The sequence below is a fragment of the Panthera pardus genome, unplaced genomic scaffold (assembly GCF_024362965.1).
Source record: "Panthera pardus isolate Hobbes unplaced genomic scaffold, ASM2436296v1 HiC_scaffold_26, whole genome shotgun sequence".
Taxonomy (NCBI): domain Eukaryota; kingdom Metazoa; phylum Chordata; class Mammalia; order Carnivora; family Felidae; genus Panthera; species Panthera pardus.
Window position 1 is genome coordinate 18,795,763 of NW_026526832.1, and position 25,423 is coordinate 18,821,185.

The 25,423-nt window shown below is 37.8% G+C and overlaps 1 protein-coding gene across 4 annotated transcripts in view; it reads right to left on the reverse strand.

Annotated features, from left to right (window-relative positions):
• BABAM2 (BRISC and BRCA1 A complex member 2) overlaps window positions 1-25,423 on the reverse strand; it is a 397,579-nt gene that overhangs the window by 286,085 nt on the left and 86,071 nt on the right. For all 4 annotated transcript variants that reach the window (XM_019448772.2, XM_019448794.2, XM_019448765.2 and 1 more), the window contains exon 4: window positions 21,512-21,606. In XM_019448772.2, the coding sequence (XP_019304317.2) occupies window positions 21,512-21,606 (95 nt within the window). The remainder of the gene's footprint in view (window positions 1-21,511; window positions 21,607-25,423) is intronic.

The following is a 25,423-nucleotide window of genomic DNA, read 5'->3' on the forward strand; positions in this document are numbered from 1 at the left end:
CCCAAGCCCTTCTTCTTATACCAGCCACAAGCAGCTAAAAGAAAGGAAAAAACGATTCAAAGTAACACCGACCAAATGAAAAGATAGCCACAAAATATAATACATGGGGTAGGAGAAGCTTTCAGTATCTTTATCCTTCCCCCTAAAAACTCTACCTCTTAGCCCATATAATGGGCTAATATAATGGGTCCATATAATGTCCTTGTTCTAAATCCACATTTAGAAGACATGTATTGTTTGATGTCCAACACCCATTTCCCTCCTTTTGGTAACACAAGTTTCCTTTGGGAAACCACTCCTCCCCATTCTCAGGCATGGGTTTTGAGTAAGAACCTCCACTCCAAGCTCCATGGGTCCTGACCGCCTAACCCTATCAACATTTCCTACGCACTTAGCACCTACATTTGATTCAACTATGGGCACATATCCAATCAAACCCAGTGAGATAAATGAAGACATCAGTTGAGACTTCCGAGAAATAAAAGCGTTCTTTCCTTCCGCAGTAGGAGAATATAAAGTCTGAACCGGAGTAACAACTCTGTATTCACAAGGGAAGGGACTGAGCTGCTGGATGGATATGGAGACTAAGAATAAAGTCAGCACAGTGAAAGGCAGAGCAGAAAAGAAACAGAAACAGAAAGAAACTAGGTCCTGAAATTACATTATTTCAGCCATTGGACCAAGCCTTATCTGAAGCCCACCTTTGGTCTTTTAAGTTCTGTAAGCCAATGGATTCCCTTTATTGTTTAAGCCAGCTTCAATCAGATTTTCTGTGAAAGAGCAAGAAGAGAAGGAAAAAGTGAGAAGAGGGGGGAGGAATAAAAGAAAGCTGATACATCATAACACCGTATCTCCATCTTACCTCCTCCAGGAGAAAAGAACAGAGGAAGAGGTACATGAACTCTTATGAGGCCATATAACTATTCAAGAGATCTTTAAGCCCAAAGTATTGACTCAGTTTGGGTCTGATGTTTTCTGCCAGAGAAAAAAGTTAAGTAGCTCCTTATGTTATTTGCAGAAAAATCTATGTAGAGGGTTTAATCTATTTCCACTAAGCCAATAATGATTACAATCATTTCTCTTAGGGGAAAAATAATAAAAGGGAAGGAAGGAGGGAAAGATGGAAGACTCTACCCTTGTATATTACAACTCATTCAAAGAAATCAAGTTAAAATGGACCTGAGGTAGAGCTTTTCACACACCAGTCAGGTATTGGATTGGGGTGGGGGGAGGGGGGAATAAAGTGAGACTTCTTGTAGAAGCCAACAGTCCCGCTGAAGGGCATAGAAGAGAAAAATGAGCAACTGTTCTAGACCAGATAAAGACGCTCTGGTTACTGACGTGTATTCGGAGGTTGTATCTGACAAGCAGCAGCATGTCACTTCCTCAGCACTGAGCTTAGAGAGGAGGTCTTCTCTGGCTTCATGGTCCTGTGCCCAGGAGATATTTCTACCTTCCCTCCAGTTGACTGAAACATAACCAGCACGTACGAACTGTACTATGGCAGCTCATGAATGCTGGCTCCGTGCCAAGCTTGAAATGTGCACCTTTGACCAGTAAGCCTTTACATCTTTTGCACACGTTCTCTCTCCAGAGACACGAAAACAGGGCCCCCACAAAGCAGCCACAGTGACTGCCTCTGAACCATTTGTAAACTGAGCAATACACAGCAATTACTCAGTTGTATCAATTTTCCCTTTCTTAAACTCACCATCCCTCTCTAGCCCCCAAAGCCATTCCTCATCAGTCCTTTCAAAGCTGTGGTGTCCCTCACAGCCAACTAAAGAAAAGCATCTGTTTCAAATGCGCCATCCAAACAGCCATCCCTGGACCTCAATTATTTAATCACGTGTACCCCTCCAATGAAATGCCTCAAGAATCTTAACAAAGCCCTAACATACAGAGCTACCAATTTCTAATGCCAACAGCTCACTACCATCCAACAGAATGAGGCTCTTTTTACCCCTAAATACCATTTTTAAAAATTCCTTTAACAGAGGGCTATCAATACACAATCTTCATTGACCAAGAAAGCCTGATATCTACCTACAACTGTAGCTCTCATCCTGGTTATCATCAGAGTAACCATGGAGGCATCTGAAAAAGACAGATTTTTGGGTCCTACCCGCTGAGACACTGATTCAGCAGACCTGGAATGATACATACTCCCTGGCCCTAGAAAATTTGTTTCATGATTTTTGGAGCCACATTCAGGCATTCCAATGCAAGGCAGAAACCAGAAAATCTGATCATCTTTCTGATGAGTTCTCTCCCTGAGATCAAAGACCCAAGTAATTTCACATAAACTCATTAGGCCTTCACATAAGATCCACTGCCTAAATGATGGCAAAATGCTCCATCCACTAAAGTTTTCCATTCAAGTTGCCTCACACATTTCCCAGGTAGTAACAGAATGGTCTCCAGACCTCTGCCTACCTCTAGTAATTAACACGTGGAGTTCAGGGCACTCTATATCCAGAAAAAAAAGTCTTCAGAAATGAGGAGACAACATCATTCTTACTAATTTCTGTTTCTCCTGCACTCATAATTCTTCTAAATTTGATCCCCTCACCCGCCCAGATCAATAGTATATTCCAGGCTCCTCCTAGAATCCCATCATCCCTAATTTAATGTCACCTATGCTCCAGAAAAAAAGCACCAAATAGCTTACTAAATTGTATGATCATTCTTAAATTGGACATATTTAACTTTAAATCACCAACTTTTCCCTTAAATGTTTTTGTGATGCTTCCATTAATACGAAGGAATCAAAGAGGGATTGCAATCGGCAGCCTCAGAGTGCAGGCATGCTTTCTTCAAGCCACACACATTTTTTACTTTAAAACCTTCAGACAAAGCATACGCACTTCAGAGGTCACAATCCCCACCAATTACAAGTGCCTTTGGACCTATCTTTTTCACTCATTTTTATTACTTGGCTGGCTCCTTTAGGCATCTGAGTTTGCAACACCTGAATTAAGATTTTAGGGCATTTCCTCAAGATATTTTTAGTTCCCTACACAGTTCCTTCATTTGTGGTAGATACATAAGGTGTTTATTAGTGTAAGCAAAATGCAACAGAAAAAAAAATGGCTAAAGTTTCTCAGGCACTGAAAACAAAAGATAAAAAGAAAATTCTCCTATTCAATGTGCCCACTAATGTTTGTAAAGCAAATGACTGTCTGGGTGATATAGTTACTTCACATTACCTTCCCTCTATTAGACCATAAACGGTATGAGAACAGGGATAGTGGTACCATTCCTCTTTGTGCAAGGGCTGGGCTGGACACCGGCTATTCAACGTGGACACTCCAACTATTTGTCAAGTGAATGATCACTACTATTCAATTAATTATAAACTACGTTAAATATATTAAAGGATTCAAAACTTTTCCAGGGTCAAGAAAGATACTGGCTACTGGGAGCTAAACTAATCTGTGGTTATAAGCAGAAGTAGACAAGGGAAACTGAACAGCAATTCTGAAAATACAATATTGCAATATGACTAATTATAGTCATCAATCATTAAAAGTTTGAACAGTCTGAAAAATATTATCTTAAAAGCACTTCAAGATAGAATTTCTTTCCAAAGGTTAGCACACTTAAAATAAGAATGTAAAAAAAAAAAAAAAAGCTATAAAAACAAAATCAAATTATCATGCCTCAATAGACAAGGTCTAAGGGATACAAAATAGCACATTAAATCAGTTCCCAGTTCAAAAAAAAAAAAAAAAACCTGCATGAGATGTTGATCTTCCTGTTTTTCATAAACCTTATAATTGCACTTCCAGAAAACTACCAAGCATCTGCCTCTATGTAGCTAATTCATTTAATCTTGGAGCTCTCACAAGGAAATAGAGAGTATATTGTGCCAGGATCACTATCTTCTCTAGCCAAAATCATAATGCCTTGGAGCCAATTTCCTTTTGGTAAATTTTGATCAAATTCCTTCAATTTGCAACTTCCTTAGTACTGGTAATGGCTGCACATGTCACAAGTTTGTGTGTGTGTGTGTGTGTGTGTGTGTGTGTGTGTGTGTGTGTGTGTGTAACAATATACATTACAAATTTAATAGTAATATGTACACATGTGCACACAGTTGGACGTACCCACACATGCAGTCACACATATATATCCATGCATACCGATTCCTATACATCTCTCTATTTGATGCTCTGTGAATACCACAGTCACAAAGCCCATTCAGACTTCCTTGATCCAGTAATAATTCTCTGGTAACTAACATTACTTTGTAAATCTGCATTAATCAATTCTACTATGCAGCTACAACATAATGATAATCAAGGTTAATAATAATACTGCTGATGTGATAAATAGTCCCTTAAAATTTTCTGAATCATTAAAGAAAGATCACATTATGTTCTACTTTTAGAGTAAAGGGTATTTTATCAAAATTCAATTATTTTAAAAGAATTGGTGACCCATATATGTCTTATCCAGGAAACTTTTAGAGTCTAAATATTTGATTAATCAAGTATACCTTATTTCCCAGTTATTCTTGATAAAGTAGAATTTCTGTGATTTTTAACATATGGCTCCTATATTTAAAGTGCACATATTACATACTATTAACAGGGATTACAGATTAACCACATCATATTTTACAACTATGATCTATAATTCTTCAATCCTTGAAGTGCCAAACTGTTGACTCTCTAGTTGTTGTTATTCTTTAAAACTAAGCCACATTAAATATAATTCACCTTTCCTGATGCATCAAGGTCATTATTATGAGAATGTATTATAATGCTGCCTTTTTAAAAAAATGGTATCAGTAGGGGGTTAAGTGAATAGGGTTATCTGTCTTTAAATAACTCTAGGATAATGCATCTTTATAATCCTTCTGTTGTTTCTGACAGTTCTCTTCAAATTACTATACACGATATTTGTCTCATTTTGCTATATCCTGTGTCATTATCAATCTTAATCTTTAGTCATGCATTATATACAATTACCTAAGTAAAAACTAAAATGCCTTTATATATCTCATGTATAAAATAGAGCACATAGTCCCTATGACGGCTGTTACAAAATTAAGAACCTCTTATTTTTTTGAGGGGTGGGGCTTATTTTTGGTTTGTGACTATGACCAAATGGTTAAAGGTACATGAAATCTGAGACATGTATCTACCTACCAATTTATAGGAAATTCAGAGGAACAAAGGAACATGTTAAACTATGCCACAGGCATACAATCAACAAAATCCAGTCTGTGGTAATTTCAAAAGACAATGGCCCTACTTCTTCAACCACAAACTGCACATGGGAGAAAATGAAGATGGAGAAAACTTATCAGCCAAAAGAAACTTAGCAGCTAAAAGACCTAACAATCACAGCGTGTAGATTTTGGCTCAAACAATTTGAAATTTGAACACTGGTTATTGGTGATGCTAGGGAATTCCTGGCAATGTTTTTAGGCAAGATAACAGTATTTTGGCTATGTCTTTTAAAAGACTTCTTATCACCTCATACCTGTCAGAATGGCTGAAATTAAAAACACTAGACACAACAGGTGTGGGCGAGGATGTGGAGAAAAACAAACACTCGTGCACTGCCGGTGGGAGTGCAAACTGGCGCAGCCACTGAGGCAGACCGTGCAGAAGTTCCTCAGGAAGTTAAAAATAGAGTTACCTTATGATCCAGCAATCACACTAGTGAGTATTTACCCAAATGATACAGAAACACTAATTCAAAGGGATAGCTGCACCCTTATGTTTATAGCAGCATTATTTATGAAAATACAATTATGAAAGCAGCCCAAGTGTTCATCAACGAATGAATGCACGGATAAAGAAGATGTGGTGTATATATATGTGTGTCTGTGTGTGTACGTATACACACACACAACAGAATATTATTCAGCCATAAAAAAAGAACGAAATCTTGCTATTTGCAACGACATGGATAGACCTAGAGAGTATTATGCTAAGCGAGATAAGTCAGTCAGAGAAAGACGAATCCTGTATGATTTCACTCCTATGTGGAATTTAAGAAACAGAACAAACAAGCAAAGGGCGAGAAAAAAAAAAGAGAAAGAGAAACAAACCAAGAAACACACTCTTAATTATAGAGTCTAACCACAAACTGATGGCTACCAGAGATGAGGTGGGTGGGGGACAGGTTAAATTTGGTGATGCGGATTCAGGAGTGCACTTGTAGTGATGAGTACCGGGTGATGTATGAAAGTGTTGAATCACTACATTGTACACCTGAAACTAATGTTACACTGTATGTTAACTAACCTGAAACTAATAAAACACTGTATGTTAATGATAATAAGATAATAACTATAATAAATAAGTAATGATTCCTTATCTTTTTATTAATTTTTTTAATGTTTATTTATTTTTGAGAGAGACAGAGACAAGAGTGCAAGGAGGGGAGAGACAGAGAGAGAGGGAGACACAGAATCTGAAGCAGGCTCCAGGCTCTGAGCTGTCAGCCCAGAGCCCAACTCAGGGCTCGAACTCACAAACCATGAGATCATGACCTGAGCCAAAGTCAGACGTTCAACTGACTGAGCCATGCAGGCACCCCAAAGATTCCTTATCTTTTTGAGTAAATACAAAAGTATTTACAGATGAAATGACATAATGTATGGGATTTGCTTCAAAATAATATGGTAAGAGATAAGTGAATGTAGATATAGATGAAACAAGACAGAATATGAGTTGACAATTCTTGAAGTTAAGTGACAGAGCCATGAAGACTCATTATACAATACTGTTTACTTTTATATATGTTTGAAATTCTCCATAATACAAAGTCTTTAAAAATGAATCAATTCTATGGTTACAAAGAATATTGTTTTGCTCTGATTTCTAAAAACTATCTAAGAATTATGTTTTTGTGTCTAAAAATGGCTAGTTACAAATTTACAGTCATAAATTGATGTTAAACATTTTAAAAAGCTCTATCATTAAACTGATCTTAATTTTTTAATCGACTAAGGTTTCTCAATTTTCAAACTTTTCATTAATCCTTTTCCTTAATTTCTTTCTTTTTTTTTTTTTTTTTGTGGAAAGAGAGCACACATGGGGAGGAGCAGAGGAAGGGAGAGGGAGTGGGAGAGAGAAAGAGGGTGGGGGAGAGGGGGAGGGAAAGGGGAGGGGGGAGGGAGAGAGGGAGAGAGAGGGAAAGAGGGAGAGAGAGGGAGAGGGGGAGAGAGAGAGAGAGACAGAGACAGAGAGAGAGACAGAGAGACAGAGAGTGAGTCTCAAGCAGGCTCTATGCTCAGCATGGAGCCCAACGTGGGAGTCGATCTCACAATCGTGAGATCATGACCTAAGCTGAAATCAATAGTAAGATGCTTAACTGACTGGGCCACCCAGGTGCCCCTACCTTAGATTTTATAAACATCTTCTATTGCATTATTTTCTTAGAAAACAAAATTCTCACAGAACATGCTGTAAAACAGCACATTTACATTACAACTTTAATGATTATAAATAAAAAGGTCTAAAAAGTACTAACAAAAGAAATGGTGCCTAGGCTCTCTTCAGGAAGTTAAAGTCATGTTAATGGATTTATTTTTAGTCTTCAAAGTTTGCAAATTACTATTAATAGATTTTCTCATTCAAAATATATTAAGGGTGTCAATTTATTTACTTTAAGCTAGAAAAGGCACAGTTTTTTAAAAATTTTTTTAATGTTTTTATTTATTTTTGAGACAGAGAGAGACAGAGCATGAGCAGGGGAGGAACAGAGAGAGAGGGAGACACAGAATCCAAAGCAGGCTCCAGGCTCTGAGCTGTCAGCACACAGCCCGACGTGGGGCTCGAACTCACGGACCATGAGATCGTGACCTGAGGCAAAGTCAGACGCCCAACTGACTGAGCCACCCAGGCGCCCCAGAAAAGATACATTTTCAACATAAATCTACAGCTAATATCTCAAAATCATTTCTGTTCAGTTCTATTCATGTATCAATACAAACACACAAACCCAAATGTCTAAAATAGTTATTTCATCTTTTCCTGACTCTAAAATGCTTTTAACTTAATATGAGTGGATTTAGTGAATTTGGGCTCAGGAGCAGTACTGAGGTAGGGTTGAAAATAAAACAAATGATTAACTTACACTTTTAATATATTAGTTTTTAAATTAAAATCAAACTTCCTTGGGACAAATTTTGCATTTTTAAAATACTTCCTACAGGGGCTTACTGAGCTAAAGTCCATGGTAACCTTCCAAGTACCTCCAAATCAATAAAATAAATAAATCCTTTTAAAATGTCCTTTGAACATACAAATGATATACAATTGTTATATTAGTCCTTACCGATGAAGTTTTTCAAATCTCCTAAAGGACCCCTTTGATTTCAAATGAGTGATGATCTCTGGTAGACAATTTTAGATACTATAAGTAATTTGCTTCCTTTCTTTTAAAAAATCTATAATAATCCAGACTTTTTACTTTTCAATATGGTTTCTTCATAAATGTTCTTGAAATACAGTCAAGAAACTACATTATAAATGTGTTGAATGTTTTGCTTATAATAATATTGTGCTTCTATGGTATTTTCATAATCCCAATAACTTAAAAACATTTTTTAATGTATACAAGGTCTACTGAGTCATTGTCAGTTCAAGGCTACAAACCACTCTGTGGTTAACTGATTACATCAGACCAGCGTAAGGGTTGAGCTGGCACTTTGCAGGTTTAAATATCTTGGCTCTCCAAAGCCTGTGTGGGGGCTGCAGTTTGGCATAAAATTCTCAGCCGGATGCAGATAATTTCTCCGAAAAATGTTTTTAAATGGCTAAGAGGTTTTTTTTTTTGTTTTTTTTGTTTTTTTTAGCTTTTTTAAAATGTTGGAGAAAGCATACATTAGAACCAGGTTCAAATTTATGAGGCTCTTCTCCTTTTTAAACTGTTCCCATCCCCATAGATAACCCAAGTACAGCAAAATAATCCCAAACCTAAAGACTTTCAAATAAAGTACAAAACCTCACATTTATATGAGTTTAAATGTAAGCTCAAAAAGCAGAATAAGCTGCTTCCAATTATATAGGGAAACAAGGGGACTTCTTTGAAAATACAAATATTTGCCAAGCTCTCTGTACTTATCATTATTGTGTTGCCCTTGGTCATTTTGGTTTCCACACCCACAATTTTATTTCTATTTTTCCACTCAAATATTACTTTCCTTACTCCCACAACAGCCTTGTGACACTGGGAATAATATTAACAGTTTTATCAATAAATATAGGCATAGGTACTAAGTGCCTTGGCCAGCATAATCCATCCCGTAATCAACAGAACTGACCAGTACTCATCCAAACTGTCAAGGTCATCAAAAACAAGGGAAGTCTGAGAAACTGCCACAACCTAAACAGACATGAAGATTATGCAAGACTAACGTAATGTGGTATCTTGGACGGGATCCTGAACAGAAAAAGAACATTATTTAAAAAAAAAAAAAAAAAAAAAAAAAAAACAACTAAGAGAATCTGAATAAAGTAAGGGCTTTAGTTAATAATACTGTACCAATATTGGTTCATTAATGTTCACATATGAATCACAGTAATGTAAGATGTTAATAACACCAGGGGAAACTGAATGTGGGGCATGCAGAAACACTACACTATCTTTGCAATAATTCCGTAAATCTAAACCTAAAAATTCTAAAAGTTCTAAAATTAAAAGTTTGTTAGGGTTTATTCACTCATCAGGCCCTGTATACCAAAAGCACACAAATCAAGCAAATTGGAAGACCAGCCTCTGAAACAAGTGGAGAATGTGAAATAATCAATTTCAAGATTCTGAAGGAATATAATCAACAGTTAACTGCACATTTTTCTTTAAAAATATATAATAAAAATTTGACTCCTCTGAAAAACTAATGCGCGTACATGAAGTTCATAACAATTTCCAGAAGTGCACTTAACAGCAGGTGGCTACAAAGTAAAGATATCAAAAATTTCTGTAATCCTCAACCACAGGGGGAAAAAAATTACCTAGATCATGAACATCTCACAAAAGCTTCAATGTCTTTTTCTAAAAAGGAAAACAAAACCTAGTAAGTCTGCAGTAGCTCCTTAAAATCAGAGGCTATGCTAGTAATGAATAATCTTTAGCTTTGTATTCCAAACCCCTTACAATTTCACCTTAATCTACCTCTGTAACTGTATTTTCTAATATTTGCCCATGCAAACTCTCCCCCAATAAAACCGGTTTGCTGCTCAGTGCTTCCAATAGGTTATCCTTGGTTCGTGATGCTTCTCTGGAAGCTCTGTCCCCCTGCCCACAGCGCCATCCCCTCTGTTCATTTTCTAAATCCTATCCCCTGCTTGAAGACCCAGGTAAAACCCTCCTACCTCCAAGAAGCTTCAGATCACCACAGACTCCACAATCACTACCCCATCAGAACTCCGGTGCCATTAATGTGGTACTTAGCATATCGATGCATTTAAAAAATATATGTATTGGTGTGTACTTACTAAGTCCCTTTACCACACGTAAGTGTTATAAATTAAAGATGAATAAGATATGGTCTCTGCTTCAAGGTGCTCAGGGAATGGTAGAAAAGACAAAAATGGAAACACACAATTACTGGACAAAATAGTAGTGCTCCAGGGATAGTATTACAGTGCCATGACAGTATACTACAATTTGCTACAATATTTCTCTTTTTAAGTTTAAGTCCTGTTTCTCCAAACAAGCCAAGGTCCTCTTGAAAGGCAGAGTTCTTCATCTCCAACTCAATGTTGTGTGTATGCTAGCCAGAAACAATTCTGATGCAGTTTCACTAAAACTTTCGTTCCGCTCTTATTTTCTTAAGAGAAACATGGGCAGAATCCCTGTTCATAGCCATAAGACTTACAACGATGAATTAAGACTGTTTTTAGTTAAGTTATTAACCATAAACTACTATTAGTTACTAAGAATTCACAAATTATCATTTCACTTAGTTAACAGCCTTAAGCGGCAGTCAGCATTTTTTATGAGAAATTTAAAGAAAAAGGACTGGTTTCCGATACACCTTTTATCTGCCTGGGTAAGTACTAACCATCAGAACAGGTCAAAAGAATAGAAGCCAATTTTAAAAGATGTTTCAGATCAATCTGTAATGTCATCAGAGACATGCTTACGATAATATATAAAGTAAAAATCACTGACAACTGTGGAGGACATACGTACAGGTGACACAGATGCAGAAAAACACTAGGAGTAAAGACATTAACTTCATTATACATTAACACTCGTCTCTAAATTGTGCACAATTATAGATTTGTTTTCTTGGCACTTGCCTATATTTTATATGTTAATAATAATAAAAATATGTTATCATAACTTTAAAACCCAACTCTCAGAGGACAATGCTGGAGAGGGTAGAAGGTGATAAAGAGAGGATAACAAAGGAAATCAACCAACCAACGACAATGAGCAATCTCCAAACACTGATCATGAACTAACTCCTCTTGCTCTGGGAGGGCAAATTCTTAAGCCGAAATGCGTCACATGCAACTCAGTACCTCATTTTCCCAAAAGCATTTTTGCAAATTCAATCGAGTAAATCAAAACTGGTAACATCTGCTAAATGTTATATTTGCCATTGGATTTCAAAAAATAACTTGGTTTGCCTTTTTTTTTTTATTTGTCTTATGAGAGTGAACATCTTAAATGTCCCTTGTTTGTACTTTCAAGATGCTCTGTTTTTCTACAACTGTGCTTTTAAAGCCCTGTTTATAACACACGCCTTCAAAATTATACGTGTATATAGACATGTGTATATGTTAATACTCCACTCCTTAATCTACAGTTAGTTGTAACAGCAATGCCTTTGGAAAAATAGATGAAATCACAAATCAACGTTTTTAAACCAAAGCCTTCCACCATCTCCCCTTAGGAAGTACATTTTACAAAGAATAACATTGACATCCCTCCTACCTCATAAAATGTTTCCATGGCTGATAAGTAAAAACAGTGATATTGGGTAGAAGTACAAATTGAGTTTTTAACTCATCAGCACATAAACCAATTTTGCATCAAAATTTCTAGTAATTCTCTCATATTCACTTGGATCATACATAAATGCATCCTTTGAATCCAAGCTGCATTCAACTCAAGAGAGCACGAGATGCCACCTCTAAATAACATTCACCCTTATTTCTACCTTAGAAAAACCTACTGGAACTTAAAGTCTAGGTTTTCATAAAAAAGGAAGAAGTACACTGTTTTCAAACATTTTACTAATTAATGTTACTTAACATTTTTATTAACATCAAATATTTTTAATTAATACTTTGTATTAATTCTGTATTCTTGCCAACAAAGCGAGTAGTATTTTATGGCCCACTAAAGTTTTGTGTGTTTTTGCTATGAAAGTAAAGGGTAAAATTATATGTTCTCAAAAATGCAAAACAACTGACTTCTGCTTTTACCCTGGGGACATTTGCAAATTCCAGGCACAAGAGGGAGGCTGAAAATCCAGGCTTTGCACAGTCACAAAGCTGCTGCTGGACTCAGAAAAATCATTTAGAACTTTTGGCAGAGCCTTTAGAGACATCAAACATGTAGCCAGTTACCCTCAAGATATTTGATGAATTCTGTGGCCGCCCATGGGCAAGAAGCTAAAATTAAGCAAGTACCTCTGAAAAGCAGAGCCGAGCTATCAACAGTCTTATAATCGAAAATTTAGAATTTCAAATCTATTGGGGCAAAGATCCATGCTAGGTATTTGAATATTTGGTAAATGATGTGGAATTCTACTTTAAAATATTTCATAATCCAAGGATCTTAGAAGTGTCTTAGAACACTGACCACTCCAGACTTTCACAAAAAAGCCCTGAAGAACTCTACCTCAGAAATCATTGTGAACCACAGGTAGACGACCCTTACTTACCAAAGACATAAACCAGCCTCAACCCAGCAGAGTCCTATATAGCTTCAGGTGATCAATCAACACTCTCTGCCTAGGAGAGGGGACAATGAACCCTCTCCCTATAAGATGATCACATCATCTGAAGCCTCTATGGTTGCTTTTTTTTTTTTTTTTTTAAACAGGAATGTCTGACATTCACTCAAAACTACGAAAGACGGCAAATACAGAACCACGTGACTGATAACTAAAGAAAAAAGCAGGCAAAATAAATAGACCCTAGGATAGTCCAGATATTACAACTGGCTCACAGGACTGAAAAATAAATAGGATTAGCATGTGCAATAAAATGGCAAAACTATAGATAAAAAGATAAATTCACCAAAGCATTGTGGAGTTGAAAAACATATTACTAAAAATAAGAACTCATTAAGTGGACTTAACAGTAGAGTAGACACAACAGAAAACAATACACTGGAAGAGAAGTTTGGCATTGTCTAGCTGTGCTATTCATTTACTGCCGCTCCTCTTCCCAATCTACTCTTTTGTCCTGTTTATGACACTGGAACTGGACCCCGCAAACACTTTTTCTTTGCCAGCTGGTGCAATGTTTAGCTTGTCAGTCGAAAGTGATGGAGGGACAGCGCAAGGCATAACAGAGGGAGGAGCTTCTAATCCCGGTTCTGACGTACTTTTCATAGTTGCCCCTATGGTGCCACTGCCAGAGGCATGCAGGAGACCCAGTAGTGCCACCCTCCAGCCTGTTTAACCGGCACCCAGCCCATTTCCACTCGCCACCCTGGCCCACCAGCACCCAGTAGGCCACACCAGTTCTGGTCTGCGGCACCCCCAAGTCCAAATCTCCATAATCCAGTGGGCTGCGGTCACACCCTCTCCAGCAAGGAGGACAGAATGTCAGCCCGGGGCAGGGAACGGAGACCCAGGGAAGGAGCCTTCCAAGTTTGTTCCCTCTTGGGTATTCTCTCTCAGCCACGGAGTAGCTGCTTTCTACAACCGCTGTGCTTTGCATTCTTTAGAGTGCTCTTCTACTCCGTTAAGTAGCTAATAATTCTCGTTACTCAATTTTCCCTATTTGAGTTACTGGTATGGTTTCTGTTCCTGACTAAACTCCGAATGATAAACTGGTCAAGTTTCCTTTTAAGGGTACCTTGTTTGTACTTTCAAGATGTTCTGTTTTCCTACAACTGGGCTTTTAAAGCCTAGTTATAACACATACCTTCAAAATTAAACATGTGCGTGCACACGCGTTTATTAATCCTCTCCTTAACCCTCTACACCAAGTGGCCCAGCAAGATAGCCCTTCCGTATATACCCCTCAGAAATGCACACACACACACACAAAAAAAAAAAAAAAAAAAAGAAATGCACACACATATTCACTGAGACAGGCACAAGGATGTTCATGATAGCACTATTCACAACAGCGAAATCCTAAAAAGAATCCAAATGCCGATCAATACTAGAATGAATAAATAAACTGCTCTGCGCTCATGCAATGGAATGAGCAAACAACAATAACAAACTACAGGGGTGAAGCTCACAAATAAATGTGGGGTAATGGGGCGCCCGGGTGGCTCAGTCGGTTAAGCATCCGACTCCTGATTTCGGCTCAGGTCACAATCTCATAGTTCATGAGTGTGAGCCCCGCATCGAACCGATCCTGATCTAAGTGCTGGTTACATGGTATGTTTATTTTTTGGAAATTCTCCATGTAATACACTTGTGATTTGCACACTCTCCTGTAGATACATCATTCTTCTATAAGTTATATAAAAATGTGGATCTTTTATAAATGATCAAAGAATCTGTTCCTTAGTCTCAACACTTCCTGTGCTCGGAGCTGGTAGAGCACTCCTCCAATTATCCCCACGGCATCATGGGCACACACCCCCATCCCTGCACGTATCGCCTCAGGCTGCAGTTTCATTCACTTCTCTGTCTTGAGCATTATGTTCAGCTTTAGGGCTAAAGAGGAGTCTTTTAAGGGTCTCAAATGAGGCAGTAAGTAAATATTTGAAAAATGAAAGAGACTGCCGTTTTAAAATGTGCTGTAGGCCATGGCACAGGGAAGTGTCTCGGAATAGGAGCACCACACACCTGGACGGCATTTTGCAGCCATGGGCCATGCAGTCCATCTAAGCAAAGCGCATTCTTCACACACATTTCATGTACACAGGGGACGGGCACTGTTTTGCGAGGACACATTCAAAAGATGTCCTTCGGAAGGCACAGTGAAGAGCGAGCAGGGGAGCAGTGACAAGGTGTGAGCACAATCCTTCTTTCTACACTTACATTCCATATGAGCAGAAAAATCAGTGAAGGAATGAGTAACATTAGATTCCCTACCGTGAAGATGCTTGTCCCAAACCCAAGACCGCTCTTACCTTCTTCAAACTAGGAAGTCAGATATCAGTGGCTTCCACTTTTGCTATAATTGCAACATGTCCTTCTCATTTAAACTTCTGAACCACCCTTCCTCCTGGGTGCAATTTTATTTTAAATTAAAGGGAATTATCATTATTACTTTTGGGGAAAGAATTTCACAATGCCCTCTGGGTAGCCAAACATACCACAGGGCATTGCAAAACTGAGGCTGAAAATCACTGCCTCAGAGATTCTGCTAACTGATTTTTATCTCCCAGTTTCTCTAAAACTGAATCTCTTCTTCTATTTTGAAATTTTCATCTAAAACATGTTTTCGAGTCTTGGAAACCAACAAGTCCCTTAAGAAATACACAAACTTAGGGGAGACCTGTTCATCTAACAAACATATATTGTGCACCTCCACACACCAGACACTTTTCTAGATACTAGGACATGGCAGTGAAGAAAATGAATTCATTCTCTCATGAGGCTTCCATTCCAGTGAAGAAACAAGGGGAACCCTCTATCCCAATTTGCCCGGGACTACCCAGTTTCAGCACTGAAGGCACTACATTCCAGAAAACCCATCAGCCTCAGGCACACCAGGGCCATTGGTCACCCTGGGACAGAGGTACCAAACAAATAAGCAACCAAAAATTTATCAAATAGTAGTTAAGTGCAAAGAAGAAAACAAAGCATGATTTAAAAATGACAGTGTAGGGACGCCTGGGTGGTTTGGTTGGTTAAGCGTCCGACTTCGGCTCAGGTCATGATCTCACGGTCTGTGAGTTCGAGCCCTGCGTCGGGCTCTATGCTGACAGCTCAGAGCCTGGAGCCTGTTTCAGATTCTGTGTCTCCCTCTCTCTCTGCCCCTCCCCTGTTCACGCTCTTTCTCTCTCTGTGTCAAAAATAAATAAACGTTAAAAAACAAAACAAAATAAAATAAAATAAAATAAAATAAAATAAAATAAAATAAAAATGACAGCGCAATGGGGAGGGTGTTACTACTACTTTGTATAAGGACACCAGGAAAGGCCTCTCCGATATAATGACATTTGAAAATAGGAGGGAAGCAAGCCATTCAGATAAATGGGGGAAGAGAGTTATGAATGAAAGTGGTGAATAGCAATTCTCTAGCTGGATCTAGATTCAACGCAATTCCTATCAAAATCCCAGCTGGACTCTCAGAAGAAACTGACAAGCTGATCCTAGGAAATGCAAGGGACCCACAACAGTCAAAGGATTCTTGGAAAAGAAGAACAAAGTTGGAAAACTCATATTTCACACTTTCAAAACTTATTACAAAGTCACAGCAGTCAAGACACTGTGGTACTGTATAAGGTTAAAATACAGATCAAATCAATAGAAAGGCAAGTTCAGAAATATACCCTCACATTTATAGTCAACTGAGTTTCAACAAGAATGCCAAAAGAACTCAACAGGAAAAAACAGTTTTTCCAATAAATCATATTTAGACATCTGGATCTCCACTTATAAAACAATGAAATAAGGCCCCATATCTCACACAATACACAAAAATTAACCCCAAATGGATCAAATACCTAAATGTCAGCAAAAAAATTCCAGAAGTTTTTAAGGAAAAGATAATAGTAAGATTTCATAACCTTGGACGAGGCAATGGTTTCTTAGATGTGAAATCGAAAGCACACACAACAAAATAAAATGTAGAGAAGTTAGACTTAAATATTTTTTGTCCTTCAAACAATACTACCTAGAAAGTTAAAAGACAATCCACAGAATGGAAGAAAATTGTGACAAGTCATATACCTTATATCCAGAATATACAATGAACTCTTACACCTCAACAACAGAAGGCAAATAACTCAATTTAAAAAATGGGCAAAGGATTTGAACAGACCCTTCTCCAAAGAAGTTATAAAAATGGCCAATAAGGACATGAAAAGATGCAAAACGCCATTAGCCATCAGCAAAACACAAACCACAACCACAATGAGATACCACTTCACAGGCTATAATCAAAAACACAGATAATAACAAATTTTGGTTATTTGGGTGTGGATAAACTGGAACACTTATATACTGCTCGTGGGCATGTAAAATGGTATAGCCACTTTGGAAAGCAGCCTGGGAGTTTCTCAAGAAGCTAAACATAGTCACCATTTGACACAGCAATTCTACTCCTAGGGATATATCCAAGAACAATTAAAACATAAAATATAATAATAGCCAAAATATAAAACATAATATAAATATAAAACAAAACAAATATATAAAACAAAACAAAATATAAAAAAAAACAAAATATAAAACATAAATAGCCAAAACATAAAAACAACCCAAATGTTTATCAACTGATGATGGATACATAAAATGTGGTATATGCACACAATTTAATATTATTTAGCAATAAATAATGAAGTAGTGATACATGACACGTTGAAAACTGCATGCTGATGAAACTGGTCAGTCACAAAGGATCACATATTGTCTGATTCCATTTATAGGAACTGTCCAGAACAGGCAAATCCACAGAGACAGAATGCAGAATAGTTACTGCTTAGAGTGGATACAGGTAGGAGTGGGGAGGATAGGGAAGTGACTGCTAATGTTTAAATTTGACTTTGATAATAACAGATGTTAACTAGACACTGTGGTGATCACTTCACAATAAATACAAATATCAAATCATTATGTTGTACCCTTGAAAGCAAATAATGTTAAAATGTCAATTCTACTTCAGTTTTTAAAAATGTAAATTCAACTCTGGCAATGGTTACACAACTCTGTCAATATACTAAAAACCACTGAATTATACACTTTAAATGGGCGGATTGCATGGCACATAAACTATGTCTCAATAAAGCTGGTAATTAAAAAAAAAAAGAAAAGAAAAGAAATGGAGCTGTCCCCAAAATGGAAAATGATACCTCACTGGAAACAATGTCAAGCAAAGACAAATGACCTTCTGTTGGAGACGTTACTATAAAAGATGGGTTCAATGAGTGATTCCCAATAGCAGTTCACAAACTAATACATAGAAATGGCCCAGAGAATTTAATGACTCTTCAGCTCCCTTAGAGGTGTAATTCGCTATTCCAGTGGGATCCAGGAATCTGTATTTTCAACAGGATTCCTAAATTATTCTAATGGATAGCCAGAAGTGGGAACCACTGGACAACTACATTTATAACTCCATGATTTTATGACTCTGGTGTCCATGAGATACTTGTCTCTGGTGTCTATCTAGTATTTATCTGGATCTGGTATCTCTATCTAGTATTTTGCATTCATCTGAGGATCTCAAAGTCCTTAATGAAACTCATCTCTGTGAATGAAGAGCTTGAGTGTGGAAAGAGGTGACTTCATCTGATGGATTAGAGCACCTCACATATTTTTATTGACTTTATGTGCATCCTTTATTTAATTTACTTCAAATCCTTTCATGGAAAGAAGCCAGTTTAAACAAATTGAATAAATAAAATATTCTCAAAAACGGTATTTCTCAAAGTAGAACACTTTTTTTTCAAATATCTGTAATTTAATACACTTTTTATTAAAGAGCACAAGCATATTATGGAATCAAATGCAAAATAATTTTTCTTAATTTTGAAGATAAAACCCAGTAACTTCAGGGAAATTCCCTATTTGCCACAGAGACTACTTTGGACTACACTCCCAGAATCTAAGGGTACCTATTCATTCCCTCCTGCAATTAGTACTTCAAGGGGAAAATCCAAAAACTCTAGACATTCTGTTCTCCGCTCCATAGGTGATGAAATATGTAATCCCTCCTTCATTCAGAACTTCATATGGACTAATCAGGTTATTAGTGACTGTGCTCTGCCTGAATTGAAGAATTAAACCATAACCTGTTAACAGGTGAGGGAAAAGTCCTTTGGAGGCATGCTACGCTCAGGGAGATGTCTGCTGACATTTATCCTGTCCTAGTGTTTTAGCCAGATGACAATGAACATCCAGAGTACCTCTAGGGCTGGGTGGACCTCACCAGCTCGCAGACGGTATCCCTTGGTTGCTTTTCTAGACTTGCCTAAACCACTGGTGCCGGAAGAAGCACTGGGTAGCCTGCCTGAGTCCTCAGATTGACTCTAGCTGAAGAAAGCATTCCCCTAGATTTGTAATTGTCCTCTTAGACATAGTGCTTTGATTTTTTTTGGCTGTTCCTCTTCAGCTAATTTCTCAAAAACATCTGCAAAAACTTCACTCAGGGACTAAATATAAGAAGAGTAGAGTTATAATATCAACTCTGACACAATTATACAATTCTAGGTCCATTTTCTCAGTATTAGAATAGAAAAATAGTGGGGTGCCTGGGTGGCTCAGTCGGTTAAGCATCTGACTCTGGATTCTGGCTTAGGTCATGATCGCAGGGTGGCGAGATCGAGCCCCACCTCACACTAGGCGCTGGGTGTGCAGTCTGCTTGGGATTCTCTCTCCCTCCCTCTCTGCCCCTCCCCTGCTTGCACACTCACCCTTGCACAGGCGCTCTCTCTCTCTCAAAAAATACTAAAATAAAAAGAATTTCAAAACCGATAAAAAATAAAATAAAATAGAAAAGTGGAATAAGCTGAACCTCGAGGTCCTTTTGGGTTTTAAATTCTACACTCTCACAATACTTTTCAATATTGAAGATGTGCCTTGCAAATTTAAAAGGCAATTCCCAAAAAAGAAGTTGTAAATATTTCTTATCCTTTCCTTCATGGTATTCCCTCTTGTATCATCCTAGCTCAAAGCCCCTTTCTTCGCCCTCCCCCAGATTTTTGCAACAGTCCTCAGTTCTGCTCCTTACCCTTTCCTTGATCCATTATACTGACCACATTGCTATTGAATGATTCTGTTATTATCATTTCCTTCAGTGGCTCTTAACCTAGCATTCAATGTTCTCCACAATCTTGTCCCAACTTCCCTCTCTAACCTTTTCCAGCCCTTCCTTATATTAACTTACACTTCAGCAAACCTGTCAGTAGCGCTACAATACATTATACATTTCATTTGCTTATGTCATGCCCCCCGTTTGAAATTCTCTCTGCCATACTCCCTACTCAGGCTCCATTCTTTGAGAGTGAGCCCAAGTGTCACCTCTACTACAAAGCCTTTTCCGACAACCTTCTTTAAATTCCTGGAGCACTTAGCCTGTAATACATCTTTGGCATTTCGCATATGTTACCCTCCACTGGGCAGATTTAACACAGAAGAGGTCTGTAGAGATACTTCTGATTCTTTAACTCCAGGTAAGCCCCTCCGCTTCAATATGGGGTCAATGTGTAACACGTAGCATCTAAAGGGACCATCCTTAAACTACACATTTTTGAAAATCAACTAGCAGATTGAGTGTAATTATTAGAAATTTTGCAACAAACCCAGCCTACTCTTGCCAATCGCATTTTTACGGCTGTGTTCCAAAATTTAAGATAATTCTTTAGGTTTGGGTTAAAACTTCCTGTTTAACACTTCCCTTTTTAAAAAGGGGGGGGGGGGGACAAGATTTCAAAGTCATCAAAATTTTTAATTACAAAACTTTGAGACAAAAAAGACCAAACAAAGGACATAGTTTTGAACAATAAAACCCTCTTATAGTATAGGCATCATGGCAAAACTGAACTTGAGAAGGGAAAGAAAGAGACATTTTGTCTGGTCAGACCTTTTAAACAAAATGGCACATGTTTTTCTCCATGAGCAATGTGAAACACACAATTTTTTATGTAAACCACATGTGCTCTGACAAGTACCACAGCTCCTTTCCCTGCTTTAACCCCAGAAATATTTTACTTTAACTACAAAGTTTTTGCTCTTGCTTAATAAAGAGCACTTAATCTGATCTTTACCCTTCTGATAATAATACTGAGATAATATGGATACAAGTCCAAATTTGCCACTTTCACTTCTAGACAAAAAAAGGCCTCTTGAAGAGCCAAGAAACACTCCCCTAACAAGCTCTGTGATGAAGTGTTAGTAAACATTAGAAAATTGATTGCAGGCATGAAATATTAAGTTAAAGTAAAGAAATCTCTTCAACATGTCTCTTTAAGCTGAAGTAAAAATATTTTAACCAATATGCTACAGATTTTAATTCAAAATAGTCTGCAAGTAAAACTCCAATAAAAAAAATCTTTAAACTATGTTGGCACATGAAGAGTTGTACTTATTTCAGAGGACAGAGGAAAAAAGGGGTGGAAAAAACCCCACATGTTTGGCAAATTTATCTGTCAAGCAATTGTCAAAAGCTAATTTTATTTTCCTTCAACAAATAAAGATCATCCAAAACGAGCCTGCAGTACTCACATGCAGAGCCGAGGGATCTGGCAGGAATTCAGCATCTTCTCCAAAGATAAAATCAGGGGGCAGCTCTGGGTATTGGGCATTGAAAATGATATCCCCTGAAAGAAAAGAAAACATCAGGCCTTTTGTATTTCCTTGCTAATTTATGAATGTTCTGAGGAATGCATCAAAGACACTTCTGAAAAAAAAGAAAGGAGTTTACATTTACTTTAACAAGAAGAAAAAATTCTGAGGGACGCCTGGGTGACTGTCGGCTAAGCGTCTGACTCTTGATTCCGATTCAGGTCATGATCTCACGGTTCATGAGTTCAAGCCTCGCATCAGGCTCTGCGCTGTCAGATTCTCTCTGCTTGGGATTCTCTCTCACCTCTCTCTCTGCCCCTACCGAGCGTTCTCTCTCTCTCTCTAAATAAATAAATAAATAAATTTTTGAAAAGCATCTCCTAAATGATTAATTCTTCAAATGGAAGAAATGATATCATCTTTTAAATTCCTATCTACAACATGCAATCAGAAGTTTTGTCTCCTACCACACTACAAATATAAATACCCAAGCAGAAAAGTGGAAGCATCCACATCCAAAGCACATGAAGATTTTTCTATAAAAAATGTTACCGTCCAATCACTGCCTGCTAATTAAGAAGCCTTTCCTGAAGACTGTTTCTCTAGAGATAAGGACCTTGCCTTGAAAAAATTAAACATGCAAACTTTTGGTATAATGGAAAGAATATTTGGCTTGGAATCAAAAAGGTCAGGTTTATATCTACAATGTATCCTAATTATTTATTAGCTGACACTGTCTTGAAACACAAGACAAATTACAAAGTCTCCTTAACAAATTTGTGTTGCTAAGTTCTTCCACCTCTGTTCCTTTCCTGTCTCCTTCTTTAGCATTTTTTTTTTTTTTGCCCCTCTGCTCACCCCAAGAACCAGTACTCATCATTCTGCTAATACCAACCAGCACATTAATGTACAGACAATTGAACACACGTACCGGGTTCTAGCGTATGAGTGTGTATACATGTGCACGTGCACACAACCTCTGTACCCACGCACAGAGTTTCATCAGTCCAATCATTTTTCCTGCTCAGACAAGATCTTCATAGTAATATCCAAATTGATACTCTTAGACTTCAGTTCTCACTTGAGCCTCTCTACCTCTACGCACTATGTATTTCAGTCTCAAACTCTGCAAGTCTAAAAACATGCTCTGACTCTCCCTTTTCTTGCTCCTCACTTCCCCTAGCTGATTTTCCTATTTCTAGAGATTCCTTAATCCTCCATGCTGTGACTTGAGTGTCCTCTTTGACCTTACGCACACTCTTTATACTGTTAGAAAACAAGTCACCTCAATTCTCCCTCCAAAATGTTTCTCACATGGGTATTTCCTGCTGCTAACAGCTCTCTCCAGGCCCAGATGACCTAGTTCATGCATTCATGCATCCAACAAAAAAAAGTAAAATTGAATTCTGCTGTAGCCACTGTGCTAGCCACTAAAGATAAAAGAAAAAAACTCTGCTCTTTAAGAATCGACAGACTAGGGGCGCCTGGGTGGCGCAGTCGGTTAAGCGTCCGACTTCAGCCAGGTCACGATCTCGCGGTCCGTGAGTTCGAGCCCCGCGTCAGGCTCTGGGCTAATGGCTCGGAGCCTGGAGCTTGTTTCCGATTCTGTGTCTCCCTCTCTCTCTGCCCCTCCCCCGTTCATGCTCTGTCTCTCTCTGTCCCAAAAATAAATTAAAAATGTTGAAAAAAAAATTTAAAAAAAAAAAGAATCGACAGACTAGAAGAACTCAATTATTTTCCTACCCTCCTAAGTGGTCTCCTGGTACAAGTTTCCCTCCAGCCCATAATATATGCTATCACCAAGTAAACATTCTTAAAGTAACGCTTTGCCCCAAAACTTTCTAGCTCCAAAAACTTCAATGATTTGCTAATGTCAAATGGAGTAAAGGGCAAATCTTTCAAACTAGCCTTAAAGGCCTCTGAAATACGACGTTCCTCCTTATTGGTTCACCCTTCTATCTACAAGCCAATACCAACCTTCCATTCCAGTCGATATGATCTGCTTACTGACCTCCAAACTATGACACCTACTTGAAATGCCCTTTCCCCTTGCTCAGTTCTTACCTCTCCTTTATAAGTGGACTTTATAAGTCCACTTAATAACCCTGCCTTGCATGAAGACTTTCCTGATAAATCCAGTACACGCCAATCATCATTGCCTCACATTCAACAATACTGACTAGTGATGCCATTCACTTGAGTATTTAGCTGTAGTATTATATTGTTTTTTTCCTGTTCTACTGATTTCAAAAATTCATAATAAACACATGGTATATGTGAGGCACTGTGATACACACTTTGTCAATATAAAGATGGTTCTCCTCAAGGAGCTTACATTTAGTCAGGGAGACAGGATATACACACAGAACCACAAATACAGAGCAGTACAAGGACAAACATTTGATTTTCCTAAATATCTTGCAAGCATTCAGAGAATGAACAGGCTTATACTTATTTGGTGTTTCCAATGGGGCAAAGTGTAACATACAGAATATATTCAAGAAATGTTCAATATATTTAACAAAATTCTATTTTCTGAATTGGATATCTAAGTGCTAACAATCTACAATAAGAAATAAAGTATAGAAGAGCTACTTCCACCTCTTTCTATAGAGAATAAATATGAGCAAGAAAATATACCCTTCATATTTACTCAAAGAGAACAAAAACACTACTTCAGAAAGCTATATGCACCCCTATGTTTACCGTAGCATTATTTATAAAGCGAAGATAAAGAAGCAACACAAGTGCCCATCGATAGATAAATGGATAAAGAAGATGTGGTATATAGGGGTACCTGGGTGGCTCAGTCGGTTAAGCGTCCAACTTCAGCTCAGGTCATGATCTCGTGGTTTGTGAGTTCGAGCCCCACATCGGGCTCTGTGCTGACAGCTCAGAGCCTGGAGCCTGCTTCGGATTCTGTGTCTCCCCCTTTCTCTGCCCCTCCCATGCTCATGCTCTGTCTCTCTCTGTCCCTCAATAATAAATAAACGTTAAGAAATTTTTTTTAAAAAAAAAGAAGATGTGGTATATACACATGATGAATTATGACTCGGCCATAAAAAAGAATGCGATGTGCAACAACATGGATAGACCTAGACGTTATAATGCTAAGTGAAATAAGTTAGTCAGAGAAAGACAAATATCATATGATTTCACTTACGTGTGGAATTTAAGAAACAAAACAAAGAAAAAAAGAGACAAAAAAAAACCACATTCTTAAATACAGAGAACAAATTAGGGAACAAACCAGAGGGGAGGTGGCTGGGCAGACGGGGGAAATAGATAAAGGAGATTAAGAGCACACTTATTTTTTTAAGTTTTTTACTTTGAGAGAGAGAGAGACAGAGAGAAAGCACGTGTGTGTGCATGAACGGGGGAGGGGCAGAGAGAGAAGGAGGGAGAAAGACTCCCGAGGAGGGATTCTCAAACTCACAAACTGTGAGATCATGACCTGAGTGAGCCACAATCAAGAGTCGAACATTTAACCAACTGAGTCACCGAGGTGCCCCTAGAATGCACTTATTTTGATGAGCACTGAGAAATGTATAGAATTATTGAATTATTATACTGTACACCTGAAACTAATATAACACTGCATATTAATTATACTGGAATTTTTTTAAAGGGTTAAAAAGGAAAATATGCTTTTCAGAAGTTGGATGTAGAATTAAATTATCAAAAGTAGTATAATCACTACCTCCTCATCACCTTACCCACTATCATTATCTCTGCTTGTCAACTGTATCTATTACAAATTATAAACTTACTTCAAATGTGCTAAATGTAAAGCATTATTAACCCAAACTAAGTAGCACTAATAGAGACAATATGAACATCCTGATTACTCAT